Source organism: Dysidea avara, chromosome 9 (assembly GCF_963678975.1).
Source record: "Dysidea avara chromosome 9, odDysAvar1.4, whole genome shotgun sequence".
Taxonomy (NCBI): domain Eukaryota; kingdom Metazoa; phylum Porifera; class Demospongiae; order Dictyoceratida; family Dysideidae; genus Dysidea; species Dysidea avara.
Window position 1 is genome coordinate 30071308 of NC_089280.1, and position 26853 is coordinate 30098160.

At 36.5% G+C, this 26853-nt stretch overlaps 2 protein-coding genes and 1 long non-coding RNA gene across 4 annotated transcripts in view; 2 read left to right on the top strand and 1 right to left on the bottom strand.

Annotated features, from left to right (window-relative positions):
- Window positions 1-1552, top strand: part of LOC136267413 (gamma-aminobutyric acid type B receptor subunit 2-like) — a 61062-nt gene extending 59510 nt beyond the window's left edge. The window contains exons 16-17 of the mRNA XM_066062564.1: window positions 1084-1134; window positions 1217-1552. Of these exons, the coding sequence (XP_065918636.1) occupies window positions 1084-1134; window positions 1217-1247 (82 nt within the window). The 3' untranslated portion in view covers window positions 1248-1552. The remainder of the gene's footprint in view (window positions 1-1083; window positions 1135-1216) is intronic.
- Window positions 1553-2177: 625 nt separating this feature from the next.
- LOC136266285 (gamma-aminobutyric acid type B receptor subunit 2-like) lies at window positions 2178-25704 on the top strand. Of its 2 annotated transcripts, XM_066061297.1 has the most exons (16): window positions 2178-2555; window positions 18109-18267; window positions 18314-18478; window positions 18528-18644; window positions 19022-19087; window positions 19144-19332; window positions 19382-19660; window positions 19714-19777; window positions 19830-19946; window positions 20004-20142; window positions 20196-20340; window positions 23800-23907; window positions 23965-24093; window positions 24144-24449; window positions 24511-24578; window positions 25508-25704. In XM_066061297.1, exons 1-16 carry the CDS (start codon window positions 2304-2306, stop codon window positions 25560-25562), a joined length of 2358 nt encoding a protein of 785 aa, XP_065917369.1. In that variant the 5' UTR covers window positions 2178-2303; the 3' UTR covers window positions 25563-25704. The 2 variants fall into 2 exon arrangements, with proteins under 2 accessions (XP_065917369.1, XP_065917370.1); XM_066061298.1 differs by lacking the exons at window positions 18314-18478; window positions 18528-18644.
- On the bottom strand, window positions 8302-9241 carry LOC136266693 (uncharacterized). The gene is made up of 4 exons (XR_010706236.1): window positions 9082-9241; window positions 8937-8986; window positions 8780-8867; window positions 8302-8410 (listed from the first exon to the last, which is right to left on the bottom strand). It is a non-coding gene; the product is annotated as an uncharacterized lncRNA (long non-coding RNA).
- Window positions 25705-26853: the final 1149 nt, after the last annotated feature.

Consider the following 26853-nt stretch of genomic DNA (forward strand, 5'->3'; position numbering starts at 1 on the left):
ATTGCATGAAGAAGGAAGAAGACTAGCCAGATTGAAGATAAAAGAAAAGACAAGGCGCAGAGGGCACACACTTGTTAGAACCCCTAAAGGTACATCCCACAGGTGAGTTTGCTATTGTGGCATAAAATGGTGGCCGTACGCTGCTTTGTTTGGCTTCGAGCCTTGCAACTGTAGTCGGGCAGGCAGGCTGGCAGTGACACTAAAATCCAAGTTTTAGCAATTTTTAAAAAATTCTATGTCCGGCCGTTTATTAGTGTTTTCTTGTTTTTAATGCTGTATTTGATATTAGATGGACTAATATTATTCCAGTAAAATGATTTTCATTGCATAAGATGTCTCTAGGATGATTTTTGAAGGTGGCATTTTAGGCACTGCGCATCATTTTTTGGGGGATCCCTACTATAGCATGTGTTTTGTGCTAACACATTCAACACACAGCATGTTCCGAACTAAATAAGAAGCTAAAACTTTAAGTTGTGGAAAGTTTTTCTCAAAACACAGCAAATTTTCTGTGATGTACCTAAATTTACCCTTGTGTAAGAAGCATGCATGGTTCCTACACATGTAGGGCAACATTAAGAAATTTTGTAGGAAATATTCCCACACTGTTGAATTTTGTAAGAAAGATTCCTTCACGTGACATAATGTGTAGGAATAATTCCTACAAGTGTAGGCCTACATTAATAAGAACAATCCCTACACTTGTAGGAATTATTCCTACACTGCAAGAAAATGTCTTATATTTTGTGCCATGTGTAGGAATCTTTCTTACAAAATTCAACAGTGTGTGAATATTTCCTTTAAAAATACTGCAAAAATTCTCAATAAAGCTCTACACATGTAGGAACCATGTTTCCTACACAAGTGTACAATTCCTTCCAGCACTTTACCCCAAAATTATGATTTCTTATTTAGTTTGGAGTATATTCAATAATTGAATGTGTGTTGAATGTGTTAGTTATGTAACTTAATGTGTTTTGATAATTCAGCTATTTACATAGCTAGCAAATGTGAGCACTAGTAACAGAAACCAAAAGGGAAACTATTGTGCATGTGTATAGACCATAAATCTTTGCTCTACAGGCCTATTTTCAGCCAATCGTGCTACCCTGGTAAAAAAGATGATGACAGTATGTACGTATATATCCTTTTTGCGATTAAATGAGATGTGTATACACTATTGTATAGTACATTACATTGCTGTTAACCTTTTCAGGTCAACTTGGCCATCACCTACCAAATCGTAATTATCACTTATGATCATCACAAACAAAAGAGGAACAAGAGGATCACCATGGTTGACATATCTACTTGGCACAACTACTGCATGCATGGATTTAAAATTCTTATTAGTTTTGTCAATTTTGTCTAGCTATGTGCACTTCTCTAATTTATTACTGTAGTTTCTCTGAGGCAGTTGTTGCTATCAAGAGCTTCATGTTAGATAAAAAATTAATTTAATTTTGTAGATTCAATGCATTTGCATATGTATGCATCAATACACACACATCAGAACTGAACATTGATATGGTTAAAGGATATTAGCAAGAGTTCATAATGTTATGAACTCTTGATACTAACGATTATCATCACTAGTTTAGCTATAGCTATACAGCCTGAATGCATGATGTATCAGAATATCTAGATGCTGTGCATGTGGAGAATTCTGGCAGCTATACTGTCATGACAGTTACTGGTATAATGCAAGCTGCATGATGACATGTGCATGTAATAAAAACTCAATGACTGAGTGATAGTCTAATAAGATGACATATATTATGGTATGCGTGTAATAAGAAACTACATACCTAACCATTTAGGCTTCTTGCAGCCAATGCAAATGTCATTCCATCAATAAAATTTAATAGTGAGGGATGGTGTTGAAAAATCGTGATATGGAAGGGTATCCATTCACTGGACTGGACTACTAGACTCACATAAAATTTGCTCAAACACATTTTTTCAACCACAAACACCCACTAAAAGTGATTACATAGAGTAGTATACCACACATGGGGCTAGGGCTTTTTCCGGATAATGTTACATGCGCAACATTATCCGGAAAAAGTAATGCGTGAAAATTTCTAAGTCAAAAGTGTGCCCCCCAAAAAAACATTCGCACGGCGCGTGTTTACGTGCTACGCACACAATAATTACCACAACATTAAAACCGCGAGGCTCCCGCCGACTACACCTTATACTTTCATGATCTTTGGATGATAAGCTACGCTGTTTTCGCTCTGAACCTGAGGTCAGGATCCCTACTCAACCAATCCGCTCCGTATTTCATGGGAATCTAGCTAATGGACGTGAGAAAAGTTTTGGCCTTGTTGGTTGCTGTTAGCCGTTTGTGTAATGGTGATGATCGTCCGTTATACTTACTCGACCTGTACGACTGTATCGACGACTACGAAGATTACTGCCACAACATCACGGAATTTACCGTCCGTGCTGCGATAGAATTAGCCAACAACTGCACAGATATACTACCTGGGTATACCCTACACACGCCATCAAAGTCTGCCAGTGTTCCAGTTGAGTCTAGAAATGCAGAGGTATGTATTAAATTGTTTCTTTATTAATGAAGTCATGATATTGAGACTGTTCTGTGCTGTGTATAAGTATAATAGCAAGGGGTTAGCACTCCAATAATCCTGTACTCTGAGTCTTTGTCCTTGCATGGTAAAAAAAAAAGGTCAACTGGCTCAGTGATCATGAGTGGTCAAACTCGCCTTGATTTTTAATCATACAGTAGGGATTTTCCGAGGGGTGCGACACCTTCACAAATCTGTACGTGATTTGAAATCATTTCGTGATTTGAAACCTGATTTGTGAGTTGGAATTGGATTTGTGATTTGAAACTTGATTTGAAACTTCACGCGTGGTTGCCATAGTGTAATTTGTGATGTCATTACTGTGTTCTGAAGAACAGTAGTTCATGATTAAACTAGTACCGTATCACTGTGAGCTTGCATTGTTTAGAAATATGTTTTCGAGAGTAGTTTTCAAGCAGTTTTAATCATTTGCGTGGGTGAAACCGCTCAAATTTGATTTGGTAGCTGAAGGGCATACGTGATTTGGAGAGGTGTCATACCCCTCGGGATTTTCAAATGTTTACATCCCTTAAATTCTTTGGTATGGCAAATATTGTGCTATCTTTTAGAATCATTTAGTGCAAACCCTACCTCAATTGATGGTTCCTATCAAGAGATAGCTATTAGTGAAAGAAGTTGATAGATCAGTGATTTTTGAGTACGACATTTTCAGGGCTTTCTTGTGTACATTATATGGCACCAAGCACAATATCAGAGGTGCCATAAATTTGAATATGAAGCTCCTAATAGCATGAAATTTTCACTGCAGAACCACTTAATGTAGTAAAATCAAGGGGTATCTCGCAAGCTGGGACTCTCGTACACTATCTGGTATAAATCTATGAAATAGCAATTATCGGCACCATTTCATCACGCAGTTGTAATTCCTTTATTCAATGGCGTATGAACTTCCGGTTTGAACCATTTAACAGAGCAGTCCTTTTTCTCTTAGTACACCAAATTTAATTATCTCACGTGAGTGAACATCTGGAAATCACAATGCCTATCATGTGCCAATTATCGGCATGGGGTACCTATTATCGGCAACTGTACTTTCGTGATTGACCAATTATCGGTACAATGTGCAATTTTGTGTGTAACTCCATGATGCCTCGTTGGTTCTTTGTGAAATTTTTATGGGCAGTGCAGTCCTTGGATAACTCCATTTTCCAGAAGTTTTACGAAGATGAGATATTCAGGTTAGATGTAAAAGCATACTGGATTCCAATATAAAATTATTTTTATGCAATTCCATGCCCAACCAGCATAGCTTGTATAGCACTTTAACAACAATAATCACTGAATGAAAGCGATTCTCTGAAAGAATATAACAGCCCATTGTGGAACTTGGTAGCCTCCATATACCCTGTAGCCTCTATAGTTTACAAGTGCTAATAATTGGTACCTGCCGATAATTGGTGACTTACGCTATGTATTGAAATAATACAGAAATACGTTTTGCAATACTTAAATATTGGGACTCTCGTACACAATTTAGAAGTTGGCGTGGGCGGTTGGCTACCCCTTGAGTAAAATGCATGAGCTAGGTAAAACCTCTCAAGAATGACCACTCCTCTGTAGCGTAATGTTTTTTGGTTTTGCTAAGAATACTGCATGTTCTGTGCAGTATTAATAGTGCACACGTATACTACATATATTCAGAAATAATTAACAAGTGATACGTATCATACAGTACGATAGTAACTGTATAGTAGGAACCACAAAGGAGTAGGCATGGCCCATGAAATAATATCACCCAAAAACCAGCCTCAATTTTCCTTGACGACGATGAGGCAGTATTGGTTAGGTAAAACTAAGCCCAAACAAGCTTTCAGATTTACCTGAAATACTTTCAACAAGTTGCTACGGAATTTAAAAAAAAATTATTTGACAGAATTTTCTACTGACTAATGCCTTCAGACAAGTGTAACTCGATAACGGCTAAGGCTACGGGCTTGATTTTTTCACTGTTTGACGTCGCTTCGGCCCGACAGGTGCCTTTTGGCATACTGCAGTACATACAATGCATTCTTCATGGACTTACCAGTGTCCTTCTTTGTGTCCCATTCATCTTTGCTGACAGCTAAAGGTGTTGATTTGGCGGTAGCACATGATGGCTTCCCTTTGTAACGGAAATCATCCGTATTTCTCATAGTGGCTGTTTTGATTGCAGAGGTGCTTTTCAAACAGTTCTTGATTCGTACTACTGTGTAACGGGTTGAACATAGCCGACAGCGAAGTGTAATGGATACTTCACTTTTCAGATGATAATTAATATAATTGGGGCGCGCGGCACTATTTCTTTCTTTTTGTGTGCGAGGATTGTAGAGGTACTTTTCGAACAGTTATTGATTCGAAATGCTGTGTAACGGGTTGAACATAGCTGACAACAAAGTGTAATGGATACTTCACTTTTCAGACGATAATAAATATAGCTGGGGTGCGCGGTGCATTTCAGATTCGGTATGCGTGGGTTCTCCAGTCTTAATAAAGTTATTTACAAAAAAAGTTAACAAACAAGTACACGAAAAAATTTGGAATTTTCATCTAGAGTAGGGACCATAGCACATCAATAAAAAGTACTGAAACAAGTTGGAGTAGTCCATAATATTAAATCACCGTAAAACAATAAGAAGTGGTATATCCCTACTGTGCATTTTTGTTGAAAATTCCAAATTTTTTCGTGTACTTGTACTGCATAACAGAGTGAACTCTTTGGTATAACAGGTCACAGCTATCAACTACTTTATAAAACATGACAATCATATTGCAACATATACAATCAGTAATGTTCAGTATTATTGTGAGGTTGCATTTTTTGTACACCACTTTCCTTTATTTGCCACATAAAAATATGGAGGATGGTAATTATTACGTAATTATGATGACATCACTACATAATCAAGAGCAATAATAAACTATCCCTGACCGAAAATACAGTCATATTGCAGCCACAACAAATAAATGATAACAGCAGTAGGTACATCAGTATATCTCAACAGGTGGTTGTGAAGCCTTACAAGGTTTGTATTACATGCCAAACACTGTTTTCTCAGAAGTTATCCATGACGTTGCATGCTATAAAGCAATTCCACTCAACAAAACACGCTGCTCACTTTTAAACTACAATTGGATTGATGCTGATGGATGCCTTGAATGCCAGGGTGGTTGTAACATAAGATTCTGAACAGTCCTAGATGGTAGTATACCTTTTTGCAAGGCGTATTTTCATCGTGAACTGCCAGAAAACATCTTTTCACCAAAAAACAGATGGCAAATTTAAAATCAGCATATCTACTTTGCCCAGGGTCACTTCTTCTAGCCTCACTGGCCACAGAAACTCGTGGAAAACTTGACAACTTTTGACTATAAGTGGTGCCGTAAACTATCTGTGTACGATTATTTTTGTATGGGCTCCCTATGGGGAATTTTATTTTTCTAACTTTGATTTCATGTATTTAAATGAAATTTAAAGTGCATTACGAAGTATGAAGCTTTGGCTATGACATACTATAACAGTAGCTCGTCAAATGTTTGTTGAAAGTGTGTAATTTGATTGGCAAATATATACATGAAATTTTGATAGGTCGAAAATTTCTGCATACAGTATGGTTCATTTTGGTTTTTCTTGCCCAAATATATCACCCAAAAACCAGCCTAACTTTTCCTTTATAACAGCTTGGCAGTATATTGGTTAGGCATAACCAAGCCAAATGTTTCTATGATTTATTTTAAATAATTATTAAGCTGTATTTTCTACTGCCTGACTAACTGATGCCTCCAGCCATGTATAACATGACAATAGATAAGGCTATGGGCTTGATATTTTCACTGTTTGATGTCAGCTTCATCCTGAGATGTGCCTTTTTTGCTAACCACAATACATACAATACACACATCAATCTGTCCTCCTTTGTGTTCCAGTTCTTTTTGCTGACAACAAGGTGTTGATTCATGATAGAGCTTCCCTGTGACTGTGTCAACTACTGTAGCTATCACACTATTGATTACAGAGATGTTTTTCGTACTGTTCTTCATTTTTACCATAGTTGAAAATGAAGTGAAATGGTCACTTCACTTCAAGTAATGGCTTGTTAAGGCACACGTCCAGATGCAAAATTTATTTTATGGCATGTCTGGCACTTTTTGTGATGCAGTATGTGCTGTTCAGTAGTCATAATTATGTTATTGAAAAGTAAACAAACAAGTAAAAGAAAACTTGTAAGTTGGATTAGGAATCAAAGGGAAAATAATGTTGTATCCATGACTGAATAAGGGATTAGTATATCTGCAGGTATAGACAACCTCTCTTGTTTCACTACCTTTTGCCTTAATCCAACTTAAAATTTCTAATTAATTTTTCCTTCTATTTGGAAAAATTGCACATGACTCTTGAGTTAATTTCAGTGTGTTTTTGTAAAATTATGTTGTTCATATTATTATTCTAGAAGTATCAATTTTGGTATATACTTTCAAAACAGTGCTTGTCGTTTGACCAACTGCGAATTTCTTTTGACTTTTGCTTTGAATAAGGACAAAGATTGAAGTACAGGATATAGTTGGAATGTCACCCAGCGTCATTCGTGTGTTTGAGTTGTTTTCAATGGAAATTGGTCCATGTATACCAGTAATCCTTGCATTGGTAATACATGTTATAGACACACAAGCACTGGTTGTAGGTAGACCAGTGACCACTCAAAGTCGCCTCTAAATTTGTGCCAAGCCAATGATAAAAAAAAAACAAAAAAAAATGTAAATCACAATCAAAAAGTAGCTACATATAATCGAGACTCACAGTAGTGAGGCGCGGAGCCAAGAAACTACGAAGCGCACGCCCAATTAAAAGACGCGGCCACTACTGTGAGTTATTTACATGTAGGGTCGGTTTCGCAATATTAGCCCTGGATTATGCAACATCTTTCAATGGATTTGTATTGGGTTACGTAATAAAAAAATCTTTAGTCGTCGTTTTCTTGCGACCTTGCTAAAATAAAAAATATAGCCGTATTTAGACATATTTCACTTTATTTCTCTACCTTGTATTACACGTATCGTCACGTTATACCAGTCATCTTACCCGTGTTTGTACCAGCCATCTAAGCCTGACATTATCTAATTCTGGTTGGCCCTACGCATATTTTCTCCATTCAAACCTCTAATCCCTACAATAAATTTTGAAGACACGATGTGGACACAAGCCCTAATGTCTGACAAACAAGTCGTGAAAGCGTGCAGACCCGTAAGTTCCCTAGGGAAGGCATTTTAAGCAGAAATCTTTTAGAGTCCATTTAGTGCCACACCCCATGCGAGCATTTATAATCGGCAGATGTCTTATAAATAAGGTGTGAAAGCGTGATAAAAGAACGTACAAACACTAGGGAAGGTCGTTAGTCAATGCTCCATTTAGTGCCATGCACCACTTATGATACAAGAAATATTTTGCAAGTTGTGTGGAATGACCAAAACTCATGTATACGGTTACAAACCACATTCCAGACAAAAAATTGTTGCCCTACATTACATACATAATGAAAGCCACAACACAAGCTCCGCCTTACACTGATGGTGCTTTGTGGAAGTGTGAAACTGCCGTGGAAGTGTGAAACTGCCGTGGAAGTGTGAACTGCCGTGACAGCTACTAATAAGGCAATTCTAATTGTGGATAAGATGGCTGCAGAATTCATGAAAATTTCTTGCAGTACAGTAAGCATGTAACAGTGCTATTATAACACATAACAAAAATTTAATAAACATCAGTTTAACACCAAGTGATCATTTCTTAGATGTCTTCATGATGGCACAAGATTAAGTGAGTCCTGTAAAAGAACAAGCATGCAGGCACTGAATTAAACATTAAAAATTATATTCAAGGCTATAAGTGAATCTGGTGTACCAGAGGTAACGTAAATGTGTTTGGTGCCTAAGTATGTAAACATGAACACGAGGAGACCTGTCAAACAACAAGTGGCCACCAATACAACATGTACATGTTAAATATATTTCTTAGCTATACAACAGGAAATTCAGGATTGCAATTGTCGCAATTCCCACTTTTAAGCTAAGCAAATGCCTGATATATTGTTTAACCAATTTTACAACCAATACCTGATCTTAAGTAACATTAAGTTACACTAGTGCATAAAAGTACAACTTACGAAGCAATTGCTGTGAGCTTGTGCACATACCTTAAGTCAAAGCTGCTAATCAGACAACTGGCTAATTATCACTAGGGCTGGGCTTGTGGTCACCACAAAACACATCTTGCTTGGTATTCTGACAACACAAGATACCAGTCCTGTAAAACAACAAGCAAGCATTTTTCCCTGGTCAAACGTGACTTACCATGACTACATCCAACTGCTAGTACGTGAACTGCTATGACCAGATGGCGCCTGCAAAACCGACGGTGTCATTAATACATACAATATACAAAAGAATCTGTGTACTAGGAAAACATTAATACTATACGCACAACACGTAGACTGACCTGGGTATTAGTTTGTTACCATCATATGAGATAGTACAATATCAACTAATCATGTAGAAATTCATGACACCTTTTGACGTCACAATATTGAGCACTACAAAAGAAAACACCATATAATTCCTCGAGTTCTGTATGCATGTAAACTGATCCGAAATTCACAATACTAATAAGGGTCCTAGAGTTAAGTAGCTCAACCACATCCACTGTTGGTGGGTAAATCACAATGACTAGATTGCCTGTAAAAACAGATAGGTGAGCATTAAATGCAATACACTTAAATTTGTCACTTTTTACACAAAATAAACATTTGGGTTTGTTTAAACAGTTGACAATGTTACACAGAGACCTGAATAGACAGGCATATCAAGAAGTTTGCAGACATTTGCTATACTTTTGTTCATGGCAAAAATTCCATCTGGAACAGGCATGTCCAATACATTTCAATTGAAAAATTATTAAAAATTTAATTAATTATCGTGTACCGCCTATCTCGAGTCTGTTTAGTAACTTTCTGAATTTGATACATGTAGAGCAACTCTCTGCAAGTACAATGATGCCAAACGAAGTCCAATTCACGGAAATTTGGGCTTGTCAAAATGGCCTAAACTGACCAGATTTCCCCATACATTTTGTATTGAGTGTTTTGGAGTCATGTAATAAAAGGCATAATAACCCATGACATGTGATAGATACCTCAGATTCGAACCAGATTTGGAAAGAGCAGTGAATAGCGATTAAGATGAGCTATAGCAGAAGGAAATCAGAGGAAATTTAAGCTTGTCATTTTAAGGTTGAAAATCACTTACTTTTTCTATGGCAAATTGAATGCCGGATATTTGGAAAGGAATGCTCTGATCTATTTCAATGTCTTGACAGCCAATGTTAACCTTCACTACATTAGTGTTACAATGAAACAAAGCACTGTGAATTAGTTCTGCTGGTTAGTTTGTGAAAATTACAGTGTTCTGTGATTAGCAAAATAATGTCTGTTCCATGCAGCAAACTTCTTCATATGTTTCACTGTACATAAATTCAGTAATTTAGACCAGAACATGTGACTCATGATGGGTATACTTTTTCATACAAACATTGATATCTGACACAGATTCGCTTACTGACTTTCACCTGCAGCCAAAGTTTCAAGACTTCTAATGATGATGTAAGTGGAAAATGACAAGATAGCCACGGTTTTTTGGTAATTGGTCTGTACACCTTGTCAACAATCTCGCCATGAGATAATACAAGCTAGTGGAGCTACCAGGAGTTTTCGCCTGGCGAGACTCTAAAATACCGTAAATTCGGTTAATCAGTGCATGTCGATGATCTAATCCTCGATCTAATCAGTTTCGTTAACCTCCACTCCAGACTCTTATTCTTTCATACTTCAGCAACGGTGTACGGCCTCTGCATTAAAGTACACCTCACCATGAAATGAAATCCAGTTACAATAAGACTTAATGTAGTTTCGTTACTTCTCTCTCACTCTCCTTCTTGGACTGCCATTTTAAACAACATTAGTTCAATTTTAACCAGAATTTTAATTAAAACCGCATATCACGTGTGTCCGCTTGGGACATTCCAAGGGACTTCACCTAAATAGATCATGTGATAATTGTCAGTCTTGTGTGGTACTTGTCCTTAGTCATAACACAGCAATGCGGTACGTGTGTACTATAGCCTAGCTACTGTATATAGGATTGTTTGTGTGCTGCTAATTTTTTGTGATGATGCATATGCATGGTCGCATAGAACGCGTGATGGTAGGGCAAATGCTCGCCTAGCTTTTTTTTATAGCTACTCTATTATATGTTACTGATACATCAGGGGCACCAGAGTAAGGTGAAAGTGGTAGCTAAGACTAAGTCAACTGGTCTATATAGTCTGGGCCTCTGGGGCATACTCCCTCAGAAAATTTTAATTAAGTATACTTTTTTTTTTTTTTTTTTTTTATTTACAAGCACATGAAACAAATATAAAGTTAGTCAGGTGAAGCTGAGTCCAGCCTGCCTTCTGCATAAGCAAGGTCAATGACAGCTGTCTCGCCCGATCCACAGCGGTGGTAAGAGGACCTTGAACCTCTTAAACATTGAACAGCTGAACGGAGCAATGAAAATCCCAGCCTACATCGTAACCAGTACAATGTTTTGCTATATGATTGTCCATGCTTCTCAGCGAGTAGTGTGGCAATTCGTTTGTAAACAACGGTGGCCAAAGGTCCCATACCTCCAGTACATGAAAAAATCAATGGCGAAAATGACCCATGCTCAACTTCCCGGATTCTCTCCTCATATTTTCTCTTCTTCTCTAGCTCCGCACGCCTGTAGCACTGTGATAAAGAAATTGAACACTGCGTAGGAGCAAAAGGATTGAAGACTTTAACATCAAAATAAGCATTCTGCCCGCGTTCCCAGAAGCCATTAGCAACAACATCAAGACGTGCCCCATCTTCAGTATTGGCCGATCGCAACCGAAATGATTCCCCCCTTCAGTGACCAAATTCGCTTCATCAAGTTTGAAAGTTTAATTCCAGCCAAAAAGGCTAGTATCTCAATGCACTGGTTGTATCTACTGTACCGGCTCTGATGCCCTATATTTACATTGTCCAAAAGATGGTTAGAGTCCCATATTAAAATGAACTCTTGTTATATGCTTGCATGGACTCTTGATAATAATGGCTATCCTGATGTATTTAGCTTTCAGGTTGCGTATACAAGGTATTCTTTTATCTGCCAGTATAAATTGCTATTCCATGCACTATGAGGCCTAAGGCTCTAGCTACACACTAAGAATCAAATTATATAATGTTCTACACAATGATAAGATAATTGCCAGAGCAGAGTTTATGGTTATAGTATCAGCAAAGAATTTTAAATATTAATTGAGATGTTTTATTTAAGTGCACTTTGACTGTTCCTCCTATAATTATTGTTCAATTATCAGATGTCTTGTTGGTTTCCCTCCATCCTCTTTACTGATCCCTCTTTATTGATTCTATATGACTAGAAAATCTGTACACCTTGTCAATCCAGTTACAACAGTTGATCTAAATATGTGACCGAATTTTGGAAAACCATCAATATACGCACAACAGTACTTTTGTAATAAAACGCATTTAAAAGCTATGGGTAAAATAACGCAAGCTCCAGGAAAAAAATTACGCAAGTTTTTATCGCCTCTCTGGTGGGCGAATTAAGCCGCCAATGGATAAATCCTGGGCATCATCGTGTTCGCCTGTCCATGGGAAGTACAATAATCTTTGTTTCATCTCCATACACAAAAAGATTCCAAAGTTACAGACGTTTGTTTACATTGCGGTGACGAAAGAATTTACCGACGATCGTGTTTCAGTGAATTTGCCTTCCTTCTCGAACAAAGAAGCATGTCTGGGGGAAAACCTATACCTTGGTGGATGCACAAATTCATGGCGAACACAATGAGTCAAGGTTCAATTCCGTACGTCATTGTATCAGTAAGTTATGATGGTTTATGTAAGCACCTGTAGATTCTTTTCTCGATAGCTTATGTACATATCAAATTATTTGCTCGTCCGGCTGTCTAGTGCTGTATTTCTAACGTTGCTTAACTTATGAAGCTGAAACTTGGCTAGTCCATTCCTCTGTCCCTGTAGAAAACAAAGAACAAATAAAATGCATTTTGAAAATTGTGTGGATATCGACGGTTTTCTAAAATTAGGTCACATATGATGATGATGCAGTCATTGAGACGAAGAGATGCATAGTGTTTCCCTACAGTGCCACAACACTCAAACACTTGAAATGTAATCTGAGACTTATGTGTATATAGCTGTAGTGAACTAAGTAAGATCACTATAGCTGCTGGTAAGCATTGCGTCTTATTACCATCCATCAGTGCTTGTGCAATAAATTGTCTGTATTATGAATTCAGTCAAAATTATGCATAGCTAGCTGTGTAGTAATTTATTAGGCACCCAGTTAATGCTTAAGTTTGAGCATAAGATGCCTGAAGTATTTACCACAGATATATTTTGTAAATAATATTATCAAAAAAAGATAAATATACTCTAATAGAACAGTCAATGGCCAGTTGTGTAGTAATTGTGAACTAATTAGGCACTTGCTAAGTATGAGCATAATCTAAAGCATTTACCACAGATATGAGATGTTGTAAACTTTTGTTAATAGTAAATGAATGCCACAGTAAACATAGATCTATACTCTAATAGAACAGTCTGTCTATTCTACACTGTAAATTTGTACTTCCAAATTTACAGTGTGAACAGTGTCTGTAATGTGCATGCCTTTGTGAAACACAATGACAGGTGCACATGTTTGACTCTCCAAGATAATAATATTATTCCAAATATCAGTCATCTAAATGTTACCATTTTAACAATTTTGTTGTTCCACCAGTGAGACTATCACTATAACAAAAATGAGTGATATCCACCCCAAAAACACCTTCGCTGTAAAAAAAGGCGCTTCCAAGAAACTACAAGTACCTGTAATCCAATATAATTAAAAACAGCTCAGTTGTAGGGAAAGACTTCATGAAAGTAAAAATAACTGGTAACTTAAAGAGCTGATATCTGGAGCGGCCAAGAATCAAACTACTTATACAATTTTTTTTTAATCCGTGCAAAAACACCTAGCATTGGCTGTAAAAAAAGTGCACCCATGAAAGTAACTGGCAATTGAAATAGCTGATATCTGAAGCGGCCAAGAATGAATGCTGATATACAACTAATTGGAATTAACAAAAAGTTTAACATTGAACCTTTATCTTTCAGCTGTGTTCTACATTCACTCTTGCTACATCATAAATTGATTTCTTTTAACTCTAATTGGCTGGTAATTTGGCCGCCTTTTTTTTTGCTCTATACACTGAATATTAAAAAAAGCGGCCAAATTACCAGTCAATTAGAGTTAAAAGAAATCAATTTATGATGCAGCAAGAGTGAATGTAGAACACAGCTGAAAGATAAAGGTTCAATGTTAAACCTTTTGTTAATTCCAATTAGTTGTATATCAGCATTCATTCTTGGCCGCTTCAGATATCAGCTATTTCAATTGCCAGTTACTTTCATGGGTGCACTTTTTTTTACAGCCAATGCTAGGTGTTTTTGCATGGATTAAAAAAAAATTTGTATAAGTAGTTTGATTCTTGGCCGCTCCAGATATCAGCTCTTTAAGTTACCAGTTTCATGAAGTCTTTCCCTACAACTAAGCTGTTTTAATTATATTGGATGTATAAATGGCCATGGATATTATCTACATAATAAGACTGGTTCAATACAAGGAGACAAGCTAACCTGCTATTTGTAGGCTTACTTGGAGCCACACCAAATTAAGCAATATTTACCTTGCTCTTTCAGATAGTCCTTTCTATATAATGCACATCAGTCCTAAATGAGTGCAGACCACATGAACAAGTCCAGCTACATTGTTTCCAAAATGTAGTTATTAATGCTTAAATTAAACCAGGGTCTGATTTGGATTACCATCCAGGCCATATGGATCATCTGGGTACAAAATTTGTGGTTGGTCACCCCAGCAATAGATAGAATCTAGTTAAGAAACTTCTAGAATTGATTTTGGGTTTGGTTGTGCAGTCTCTTATTATCACTAATGTCATATGGAGTTATTGTATGGATTAATTGCTTTAGAAACCTGACAGACAGAGAAATATTTTATTTTTATTGGGTGAACCCATGCCAGTACGTATATCATTATGGTTTCAAAAATTAATGGAAAATTCCATTGCATCTCCAAAGATTTATGTTACAAACAGCTTGGTAGCAGTTAGTGTGTGCTAGGCGTAGGTGCTAGTGCATACTAGATATGCACTAGGTACACCAGTATAAGGGTTAAGGTAGCTGAGATACCTGATATACGTACCTGGTGTAGTTAGTGTACCTATACATATGTAGCACATACCTACACCAGGTATCCTACGTAGGTACATACAGTAGCACTGCAGGATACCTCAGTGCATGCTAGGTACATCAGCAGCTTGTTTGGTGCTTGGTAGCAGCTACCATGGTAGCACCTGGTAGTTCCTTACTAGAACCATGATGCTGTATGGTTGCCACATTAAAACTATCACGTGCTATCGCCAAATCAACACTTTTTGCTGTCAGCAAAAACTAATGGGACACAAAGGAGGACACTGGTAAGTCCATGAAGAATGCATTGTACGTACTGCGGTACGAAGTGATGTCAAACAGTGAAAAAATCAAGCCTGTAGTCTTAGCCACTATCGAGTTATGCTTGTCTGAAGGCATCAGTCAGTCAGTCAGTTGGTCACTAAAAAAATTCCATTAAATAATTTTTTTTTAAATTCCGTAGCAACTTGTTGAAAACGTTTCAGGTCGATCTGAAAGCTTGTTTGGGCTTAGTTTTACCATAGATAATGTATGTCACATGGATTGGAAACGCCCGTATTATTTACATAGTGACGTCATGGGCTATCCTTGTTTCACTGTGCGTAAACTTTATGGCCTCGACAGGAGGAAGATTTCACTGTACCTGTAACCAGCAAATTAGTGTTTGTTGTTTACAGCTGGGTTAGTTACCACCTACACTAATTGGAGGCTGGACTGGGTAGGGACGCTGGAGAGCAGTAAACAATAGCGTAAGAAAATTCAGGTTCAAAGGTGAAATATGGTGTTTCAAAATGGTTGTGCAAATTTCCTGAAGAAACAGAAAGTGTAGCATTGTTTTTTTGCTGCTGTTTACACCACTTGTAGCAGACAGAGTGTAATAGGCTAGCTAGATATTCACTGCTTCGCTGTATATTTCCACTGCTTCGATAAAACTTCAGAAAACAGGCACTACTTTGTGCTATTGTTTAGCTCAAGCTGAGCGGTACTGTAGCTTAAAATTTATTTCAATGTATCATACATTTCTTTGGTTGTGTAAATGTGGTGACAAGAAGTTGGCTAATAGTACTGCTGTTGAATTATTAGCTAGTGCGTACCTGCCATTGTCACCTGTCGCAAACAATATTTCTCCCAGTACCCACAGACACGCTGTGTTCTTGTTCAGTACACAACGCAACACAATAAACAATGTAAAAGGAATGTCCACGCCTTCGAACCGGCCTTCAAACAAGCCAGAGAAAGCCAAACAGCCACTCAACAAATTTCCCAATGTATTGGCGCACCGTAACTAGGATAGGAAAATAATTTAACGGGCGTTTCCAATCCATTAGGAACGCATACATTATCTATGGTTTTACCTAACCAATGCTGCCTCATCATCATCAGGGGAAATTGGGGCTGTTTTTGGATGATATTATTTTGTGGGCCACGCTTACTCCTTTGTGGTCCCTACTATACAGTACTATCGTACTGTATGATAGTTAAAAATGTGAGGCTAATTGCCATACAATGGATAACTGAAAAGATGCAAGATATTAATGAAGGTTGGACTTATCCAGTATCTTCTTTCTGTAATGGCATTGTAATTGTTATTTACGGTACTCAAATGCAATGTCATTTCTGCGAGCAGTTTAAAAACTTGCTAATTAAAGAGTGTGACATCCATTTTGCTCATGCGTATTCATCCCAAACAAAGTGGGATGAATACTTGTGAGTGAAACGGGTATAATTAACGAGTTGTTTAGCTGCTCGTACTCTCAGAGATGATATTGCATTTGAGTGGTTCGTACCATAGTAGCTACCGTTTGTCTATTTAGTGGCCTTAACCCATAAACAGCTGTAGCTGCCATGCGTAACTGTCAAATAACAAACAAGTCATGATAGTCTCAAGCCATACATGTTGGTTTATATAATCATCTGTAGTGAATTACATTCCAATATATTTGAAAAGGTGCACAATATACAACAGCATACATGTAGATGTAAGTAAAAGATAAAAATGCTTTTGCTTCCAGCCATCACAATTTTACTCTATATAAAGCACAACATTGTCCTGTTAAAACTGTCCTATAAACAAACCATAAAACTTCTTACTTTTCGTCTATCCTTAGATTAAAGAGTTTTATTAATATTACACTGTACTGGTAGATGCCTGCCAAAGTAAGTCAGCAGGAATCCACGAATGTACGTATGTATTCTGAGGCTGGTTTCTGGTCTGTATTTTTTTGTGAGAAAGTGTAAATTAACCGTCATGATCCTTAATATACAGTACTACTGCACAGAATGATATCAGTTAATGGCATGCATAATGTACTTTGATCTTTGATAGTTAAGAGATCTGCTAGCAGGTCATTAAAATGGTTAGAGCCTTGCTAACAAGTAGGTCTCAACGCCCTCAAGCATTATACTTTCCCGTAGATCTGTTGCAAGGCTAGTAGCTGCAGTGGGTGACCAGTCACCCAATGAGTTCAACCACTTCGTTCATTTTACATAAGCACACGTATGTATAGTATTATTTTCCCTTTTTATTTATTTATATCCCTTGTGCTAATTGGGTTTAACAGTTTGCTGAGTGTATGTATACCTATTGATGGCCAGTGTGACAAAGCTTAACAGTAGCTACACACAATGATTTCAGTTTGTGTTGAAATCTTATATCAGTTTGTGAATTAAATGCTGTCCTTTTGACCTGATATGAATCAAGAATGTGAAACCATTAAACCTGATCTGTACATGTATATCTGTTCATGTAATAATTCATTGCACTAGAATGATTGCTATAACTATCAAATAGATATGTAACCTGCACATTTAATGTGTATGGCGGGCTGTAACAATATCTTTTCTATATATGGTCATGTATTCAAACATTGTGCTCAACATATGTAGAAACAAAAACATTGTATTGTTTCTTGGCATAGAGTCATTGTTATGTACCATACAAGTTATGTAACGACATAGCTATAAAAACCCTAATTCTATGCATGTGTAGTAGTGATTCAGTTTCAATCCTGAAGTCAGAACAAAACTACTGAACATCTGTACTGGCTAATTTCAACTATCAGATCCTCCCACATACTGGGGAAGTATAATATATTCCAATAGTGAAATCTGGTTATATTTACACATGGCCATAATGTATTGTCATATATTTTTTTCATTCACAGGTACTTGTGTCTGTTGCTGCACTTGCTAACTTCTACGATGATGTACAATATGCAAGATCACAAAATGCATTCATCAGTCCAATAGTAATGGGATCACCATTGAGTTTTGTAAATGAGTATGCTGCTTATATTCTTGGAAATAAGTTAAATCTATCACAGGTATAATTAGTTTGTTTTTGATACTGAAATCATATGTTTTCTGTAGGTGACTTATGGGTCACATCTCGTCACACTGGATAGATTTAGATTTCCTTATTTCTATCGAGTTGGGCCAAATGAAAACATTCTTAATTTAGTTCGCTATCAATTACTGAAGAATAATAAATGGAAGCGTGTTGGGCTGTTGTCTTCTGTAGGAATACACAGTATGGTAGGTTATTAGATATGAGGAGACACTGTTGTGTAGCTATACAAGATAGGCTGCTGGATGTCTTGAGCAAGAGTTAGAAGCAAACCGTATTGATGTAGTTTACACTGCCAGTTTTATCTTAAGTGGAAAGCAAAATGAAGATGTGTGGCAATTGGCTGAGTTGAAGGTAATATCTACTCAAAACAGCAAAGCTGTAAAAAAAAGAGTGTACTCACCTCAAAAGGTCAGGGTGTAAAGTTGGGAAATCAAAGATAGCAGACAAGAAATGTCAATTTTAATAAGGTTATATGGTGGTGTCATTATTAAAATAAATTATTTTTAAGTATTAGGCATGAAGGATAACAAGAAACATAATGTTCTACTTGCTTGATAACAAATTCTTTCAGTATTGAATTATTGAAGTGCTGTCACAGGATTTGTTTAATAAGTGTAATAACAACAGAAGCCCAATAACGAGGTGTGAGGGTTACAAAGCCTTGTAGATAAGTACATAAACAACCTATTGTGATATTGTTTATTTCAATATTATTGTTGCATTGACAGAAAGAAGATATCCGGATTATAGTAGGATTCTTCTCAGTTCTTGATGTACCAACTATAATGTGTGAGGTGAGTGATGGTGATACCTCACAACACTAGTTGTATATTATCTACTTGTTGTGTAGAGTTACCACATGGGATTGGTTGATGAACATCATGTGTGGATCCTACCTGAAATGAACCTCAACGATATTTGGAAAGTAGCAATAAATAATAATTATAGTAACTGCAGTGTAGATGTCTTGAAAATGTCATTGAATAATGCACTAATGGTGGGAGCTGATTATGAAAATGGAACAGATCAGAATATCAATGTATTACAACTACACTGTCTTGTAGTGCTAATTTAATTGTATGTCACAGGTTGATGTTGGTGAATTAGACCAGTTATTACTACAATACTACAGAGATGTTAACCCTAACATGTCAGCTTCAGAACTCTCAAACATACCAGGCTACCATCTGTCAAGAGTGATCTTTGATGTCACATGGGCAGTGATTTTAGCACTGAATTATTCCAACTCAGAAGAGAAGTTAGACAATTTTCTAATGAGGAATGAAACAGGTGTTCCAACAGTAAATCAAACATTTGCAGAGTTGCTCAGTGAGTCTCTCAACCAGATTAGATTTAATGGTTCATCGGTCAGTTAGTTGGTTTTGCATTACAATGTTTATACTTAAAGTACGCTACATAGGGTCTTGTGGACTTGAAGAAAGGACATAGTAATAATTTCACGGCTCGTATTTCACAAATAATTAGTAAGTGTTTTAGCAGTACATTCTTGTATGCCTTAGTGTTGATGATGTTCAGATGACTCAGCCTGTCCAGTTGAGATTTACACAGTATTCAGTAATAATACAAGTTGCAATAGTACTAGTACTGTAATGTTCAGAAGTGCTAATGCCTGCAATTATGTTTGGGGAGATAGTAAGTTATCTTTATTATTGAGTACAATTCTAGTACAACTTATCTTTTCGCTTATAGATCCACCATCTTATAAAGCTTTGATGAAATACCAGGAAGTGTCAGCAACACTGTTGTATTTCACTTTAGTGGCCACAACTGTGTTCTTGTCATTTGCTCTTGTGTTGTTGGTATCTAATACTATTTTAAGGAAGAAAAAGTTTGTTAGTTACTGTAATGAATAAAATGTATCATTTGTGACATTATCTATAGGTATTTGAAAACAGCCAATCCAATCATTAATGCATTAATAATACTTGCTGCTGTGTTTATCTTTTTGTCATCTATACCAAAACTTCTGATTTTTGGAGCTAATCAGTACAACATCTCCAATTCATTGTTTAGTACCCTTTGTCAGGTATTTACATGCATTAGTTAATGTGTACATGTTATGTTCAAGAGCATTCTACTGGCAATTGCTACGATTTTCAATAATTAGCAGTTGGAAACTTACTTAACAGAATTGTTCCTACTGTATATTGTGTTGGAAGCATTATTATAGTTGGTGTTATTGGAAAAGATCTACACTGCAGTTATAAGAGCCATTATTTTTATTCCATACATATCATAATCATGTCTTATAAATTTAGCATTAAATCCATGAAAACTCTTACAAAAGCCTTTCTTTTTTTTTTGAAACTCACCAAAACTTTTCTGTACTGACAGTGCAACATTCTCTTTATAAATTGTCAAAACATCTTTTGAAGCCCCTGTGCTACTAATAACTTGGTTTACTATAGAAAACAGAGTCCAGTGACCACACCCCTAGCTGCACTTAATAGTAATTAGTTTCACTGCAGTAAACAAGGCATAGTGATTATGATAGCCCCTCAGGGCAACAGTAAGTGAAATACTCTAATAAAGCAGTCACCTTAATACAACAGTCATGTGCCCAATAAGCTGGGTATATTGACAGGAAGAAAGAAAATGCGATTTTCACACATATGTAACTCCATACTCCCTTAACTGATTGGAACCAAATTTGTTGTAGAGATGCCCATCCAGGTAGGAGAGTCCTTGTACCAAATTTGAAAGAAATCTTCCTAGCCTACTAGCTACATGTATCATACAGTACGATAGCACTGTATAGTAGGGACCACAAATGAGTAGGGGTGACCCATGAAATAACTTCACCCAGAAACCAGCCTCAATTTTCCCTGACGACAGTGAAGCAATATTGGTTAGGTAAAACTAATCCCAAACCAGCTTTCCAAAACACTTTCAACAAGTTGTTACGGAATTAAAAAATATATATATTTAACACAATTTTCTGCAACTGACTGATGCCTTCAGACAAGATAACGGCTAAGGCTACGGGCTTGATTTTTTAACTGTTTGACGTTGCTTCAGCCTGAGAGATGCTTTTTGGCATATCACAGTACATACAATGCATTCTTCATGGACTTACCAGTGTCCTCCTTTGTGTTCCATTCATCTTTGCTGACAGCGAAAAGTGTCAATTTGGTGGTAGCACATGATGGCTTCCCTTCGTAATGGAAATCGTCTGTATTTTTCAAAGTGGTTGTTTTGATTGTAGAGGTGCTTTTCAAACAGTTATTGATTCATACTGCTGTGTAACAGGTTGAACGTAGCTGACAACGAAGCGTAATGGATACTTCACTTTTCAGACGATAATTGATACGGCTGGGGCGCATGGTACCATTTCAGATGTGGTATGCGTGGGTTCACCAGTCATAATAATTATTTACAAAAAAGTTAGCAAACAAGTACACAAAAGAAAATTTGGAATTTTCAACTAGAGTAGGGACCATAGCACATTGATGAAAAGTACTAAAACAAGTTGGAGTAGTGCACGATATTAAGGGCGCTTGCGGATATTTAAAGCCATACAATGCATGATTTTGTACTGTCTCTTATAACCAGACAACGTGTAAAATGAATCCGTATGGTACTTACATTGGTAGTGGCTCCCTTTCTCTTCAACACAAACCAAACAGAATTTTGCTAGCCTTTACCGTTCTATAGCTACGTGAGATTCTTTCCAGAACGCTTAAATTGAAACTGTAGTCCTTCATCTTTACCACTAATGCGCTGGAAATCGCGCTAAATATACTTAAGGTTGCAACTCACATATCTATGAAAAGTATTAATCCATAGCTTACATTGATAATAAGTAAGCGCTGGAAGTGTGTTTCACTAACCAAATCCTCGCATTTCCATCGCCATTACTCGTGAAGCCATAGTGCTTTGGACAACATCTTTTCATAGTCCTGTAGAGAATTTATCTGCCTATCTCCGTGCAAAATTTGAAGCTTTTATAGCTATCACTCAAAAACTAGTTTTATTTTTAGTAAACAAGTGCAAAGATTGCGTGCGCCCAACATTATTGATGAAGTAACCACACAAATTCCTATTAACTGCAATCACCAACTTTTCAAAATAACATGTCATAAATGCTGTTCTAAACACAAAGAAGCTCTGTTTTCTCTTCTTCAGCTTCACACATGGGAACAGCTTCTTGCTATTCTACAAGCCTGCGTAGTAATGCCAACAGCCGCATTTGGTTTCTGGTCTGGCACTTAAATGGCTTCAAATATCAGCAAGCACCCTTGCTCTAGTTGAAAATTCCAAAAATTTTTGTGTACTTGTCTCTAATATACAAGCAGCCAAAGTTTAGGGTTTTTCTTCATAATTTTTTGCATACTTTGCAAAATTTGCCATAAAACACAAAATGCGTACTCCAATCAAGTTGAAATTTGGCACACTAAAGGGGTTAAAGTATCAATTATGGTGGAAATTCAATCAATAATAAAAAATTTGAAAAATGTGCCATTATGCTGGTTTTCGCAGATCCGGTCACAATTATTTGTGTAAAATAGTATCAAACGTCTCTGTCATGCCTACAGGGTAAACCACTTTGAGGAACCAGTAGAAAATTGGTCTGTAGTTAAATTAGCCAAATGATTGTAGGAGTGCTTTTTAGTGGTTGAAATTTACGACCACGAAGATACAATACAAAAACCAACAGTGCATGTGTAACAATCATGTGATTAAGTTTTATTTTTAAAAATGTTTAGTTTACCATGCCTACTACGTAAACCACTAACTTATAGGGATTAGAAGTATAGGTGGATTAATCATAGAATAACCTTTCAAGGGTTTAGAATTCACAATAAAAACGACTGAGTTACACTATGAAAACTAACAAACGCTCAATCAAGATACTCTAACAATGTAGTCACTCTATTAGAACATTCAGTAAGTAAAGAGTTCAACTACAAAACAAGGCACGCTGTAGAGAGTTCAGGTTACACAACAAGTCAACGTCAACTTAGAGAGCTCAGCTAACAAGAAGTCACCTTGTAGAGAGTTCAATCATAACAAGTCATCCTGTAGAGAGTTCAACTACAAATAAGCCACCAGGATACATTCAATTAGACAAAACACTTTCAGATGTAGAGTAGGTGAGATGTGCATCTCTCCGATCCCCTTATTCCAAACTAATGAATGTTCATACACAATCAATATACTCCAATAATAGAGCATTATAGTGTTTACAGATTTCTGGAATAGTGTCCCAACCATTGTATCATTAAATATAGTACGTCTAAGCAAAATACATTTTAATTCTGTAGTCCACCTGCAGCTTCTCTTCAGCTCCACTGTACCTGCTACCTGGATGCACCCCTGAAATGTACATTTCAGGATTAAATGTTTTCATCATCATACTTTTAAAGTTTTTGGTCACATTTTAGTAGTTTAGTATAATTATAGTTTGGTTTTTGTTAAACTTTGTCTTTCTTAGAACCATTGCAAAAAATAAATAAATCATGATTCAATTATATTTTCTGTACAGGTTGATACAGTCTTGGTAGAGTTTGGAATTGGACTGTGTTATGCACTTCTTTTAGTCAAAACATGGAGACTTTATCAGATAGTAACAAACAAAATGCTCCGGAGAAAGGTTGGTTAATGTACATACATGCATTGAACTATTTATATATTTTTTACTGGATCTTAGATAAGATGTATTTCAAACAAAGCAATATTTGCAATGCTGCCATTACTAGTAGTACCAGTGATCATGCTACTGATAATCCAGTTTATAGTTGATAGAAGTGAAAGGGAGAATAAGTTTATTGAATATCAGGTAAGGTGTGCTCATTGCCATTAGTGTGAACATAATGTGTATTTCTATAGGAGTATTATACAAAATGTTCCCACAGTATAATTTGGGGAATACTTCACGCTGTGTATCAAATACTAGAACTGTTGTGTATATTCTGGCAAGCTTTTCATGTGTCGCAAATGAAATACAAGAACTTAGCCATGGAGGGAGACGTTTCACTTCTTGCTATTTCAGTCGTTATTATTTTTGGTTTATCTGTATTTGGAGTGGAAATTGTATTGAGACATGAAGATAATTACGTTGGAGTTCTCTCTATTCAGCTGATCAAGTCTATGCTCTTTGCTACTATAATAATTATCTGTATATTTTTACCTAAGGTCAGCAGTGATTATTGATTGTGTGTGTAAGATTTCATTCAATCTATCTTGTTGTTTTCAGTACTACACAATGTTTAAAAATTATCATCCATTGAAGAGAAGAAGTGATCAATATGGAGTGTCAGTAAGGTGAGCATGCAATACTGTGTTGTTTTTCATGGATAGGCTATTTTCTTGTTTTGTAAGTGGGAAATGGCCTTGCTTGCTACTCTGTAAAATGATTTTGTTGGCATTATTATATCATGTGTAGCAGTTGTTACTGTATACCATGTTATTTCTCACAGACAATACAAAACCATGCAACACTTAATCTCACGAGGTGACAAATTTGTGACATTAAATCCCTTGCATGAATTTATTACTCATTCCAATATTTTTTGTGGAAAGTATGAAATTTAATTTCAAGTGGGCATATTTTCTTGTATTCACGATACTACATGCCTGAAGTTCAAGAAGCAGAGAAGCTGTTTTGTATTGCTCAGAAAAGTTCAGCTAAGAAACACGCATTGTGTAGTGGAATGAGTAGTTGTTATATTGTCTGTTATACACATTAGCAAGCACCTGGTTAGTTGTCACACTGCATACAAACCTCACAACAAAAATCTAGGTGATAAAATTTGTCACAATTTTAATATTGTGAAGTGCCTAAAATGTGTCCTTGCATACAGTAAATACCCGCTATATTGTAAGTCATTTTTATTATGTGCCCTCCTGCCTGCATGAATGTTGACAAGTATGCCCACATCTACATGAGCAAAATGTATCTAGTTAAAAAAACATCTGCTTCATGCATGAAGACTTTGCACACTGTATAAAATGCCTTGGCAAGCAAGAACTTTTGTCTAAACTGTGTATACGTTTGCACATGGCTATATAAGACACATTTTCAGTAGTATACCATCAATTTGGCTAACTGTATAACATATTCAATAGTGCATGACTAACTACTGAGTTTTGCAATATCCACCAACAAACCCCACAAAATTAAACACAAAAGGCAAATTCTGTTATTCAAATTATGAAGAATTTATAGTTAATGGTATATAACCACCTTTTAGGTCACATAGTCTTACAACTGTTAATCGATCTGAGAAGACTGCAGACAAAACATGAAGCAGATGATGTTCAAAACTAATTGTTCACTATAGCTACAGATTTAATTTGTTTACCATCTTTACTGACTGCCATATATACTGTAATACTGTACAACTAGAGCTTCTCAATGAAAGTTAATTATTTTACTAATAAATGTTAACTTTTTTTCAATATTGTCAACATAAGTAACTGCATGCTTCATGCATTTCATCAATGTATATCTTCAGAATTAGTGAATATTAAACGTTGGTCTCTCGTTAATTTCTAGATGGTATCTATGTGAATATAATGTGCATTTTAGTTTAGACTACAACAAGTTTGATACTGAAATTTGATTGGCTGAAAATGTGTTCTCTAAATCCCATAGTGCCACGCTCATGTCCAATAGAGGCCATGCTCTGAGGCAACATGAAACATGATAATTATGTGCCTGTAACATTGGCAATGCATGGGTGTTTAAATGGCTAGTAACAGCCGTACTGAATTAGAGGGAGGTGTAATGGGCTTGTTTGTACTAATCAACACTACATTTCTTGTTTACAAGCAGCAGCGAGAAACAACAATAGCAACAATGAAGCACTTCAAAACATAGTATGTGCCTGTAACATTGGCAACACATGGGCATTTAAATGGGTAGCAACAGCCATGCTGAGGTCCTGCCATGTAGGGAGGTGTAGAGAGTTTGTTTCTACTAATTAATGATACATTTCTCATTTACAAGCAGCTGTCAACTCAAGGTGCAATAACAAGTTGTAGTGTAAATAAGTTAGACGTCAAGAACCAATGAATTCTACAGGATTTAGAAAACCCTCAGACCCTTTATAGCACCCTTGCTGCACTCGGGCGCTACAGCCAGGGCCTTTGAGATTTTTAAATCCAGTAGAACCCTGGTTCTTGACGTCTAACTAATATTTAAAAGTTCCATAGTTGTTTTTCTTATCACTGCATGGGCCAAGGATTGCATGTATAACCAATACTTTTGGTTTGTTCTGCACTGCAAATGTAGATCATGTATACAATAATTATTTATCATTACTATTATTTATTGACAAGAATACCCCACAGGTTGTCAATGACGCATTCATAATTTGGCATACACCATAATTAATATTATAGAATTATAGCCCACACCTAATGGTGACACATTTTAGTCCTTGAGGTGATGATTTATATATTATTCAGATGCTTTGGAACCAACATGATTTTGATAAGGAGGTTGTTATTATTATTATTATTATTTAATGGGCTTGTAGATGCCCAGGCAAGCTAACTTGCCAGGCTAGGCTGCAGGCCTTTGAAGGTGCCCATA

Coding starts and splice junctions, on each gene's coding strand:
- LOC136266285 (XM_066061297.1), top strand. CDS start 2,304: ATGGACGTGAGAAAAGTTTTGGCCTTGTTGGTTGCTGTTAGCCGTTTG. Junction 20,143..20,195: donor ACTATTTTAAGGAAGAAAAA/GTTTGTTAGTTA, acceptor CATTATCTATAG/GTATTTGAAAACAGCCAATC. Junction 23,908..23,964: donor ACAAAATGCTCCGGAGAAAG/GTTGGTTAATGT, acceptor ACTGGATCTTAG/ATAAGATGTATTTCAAACAA.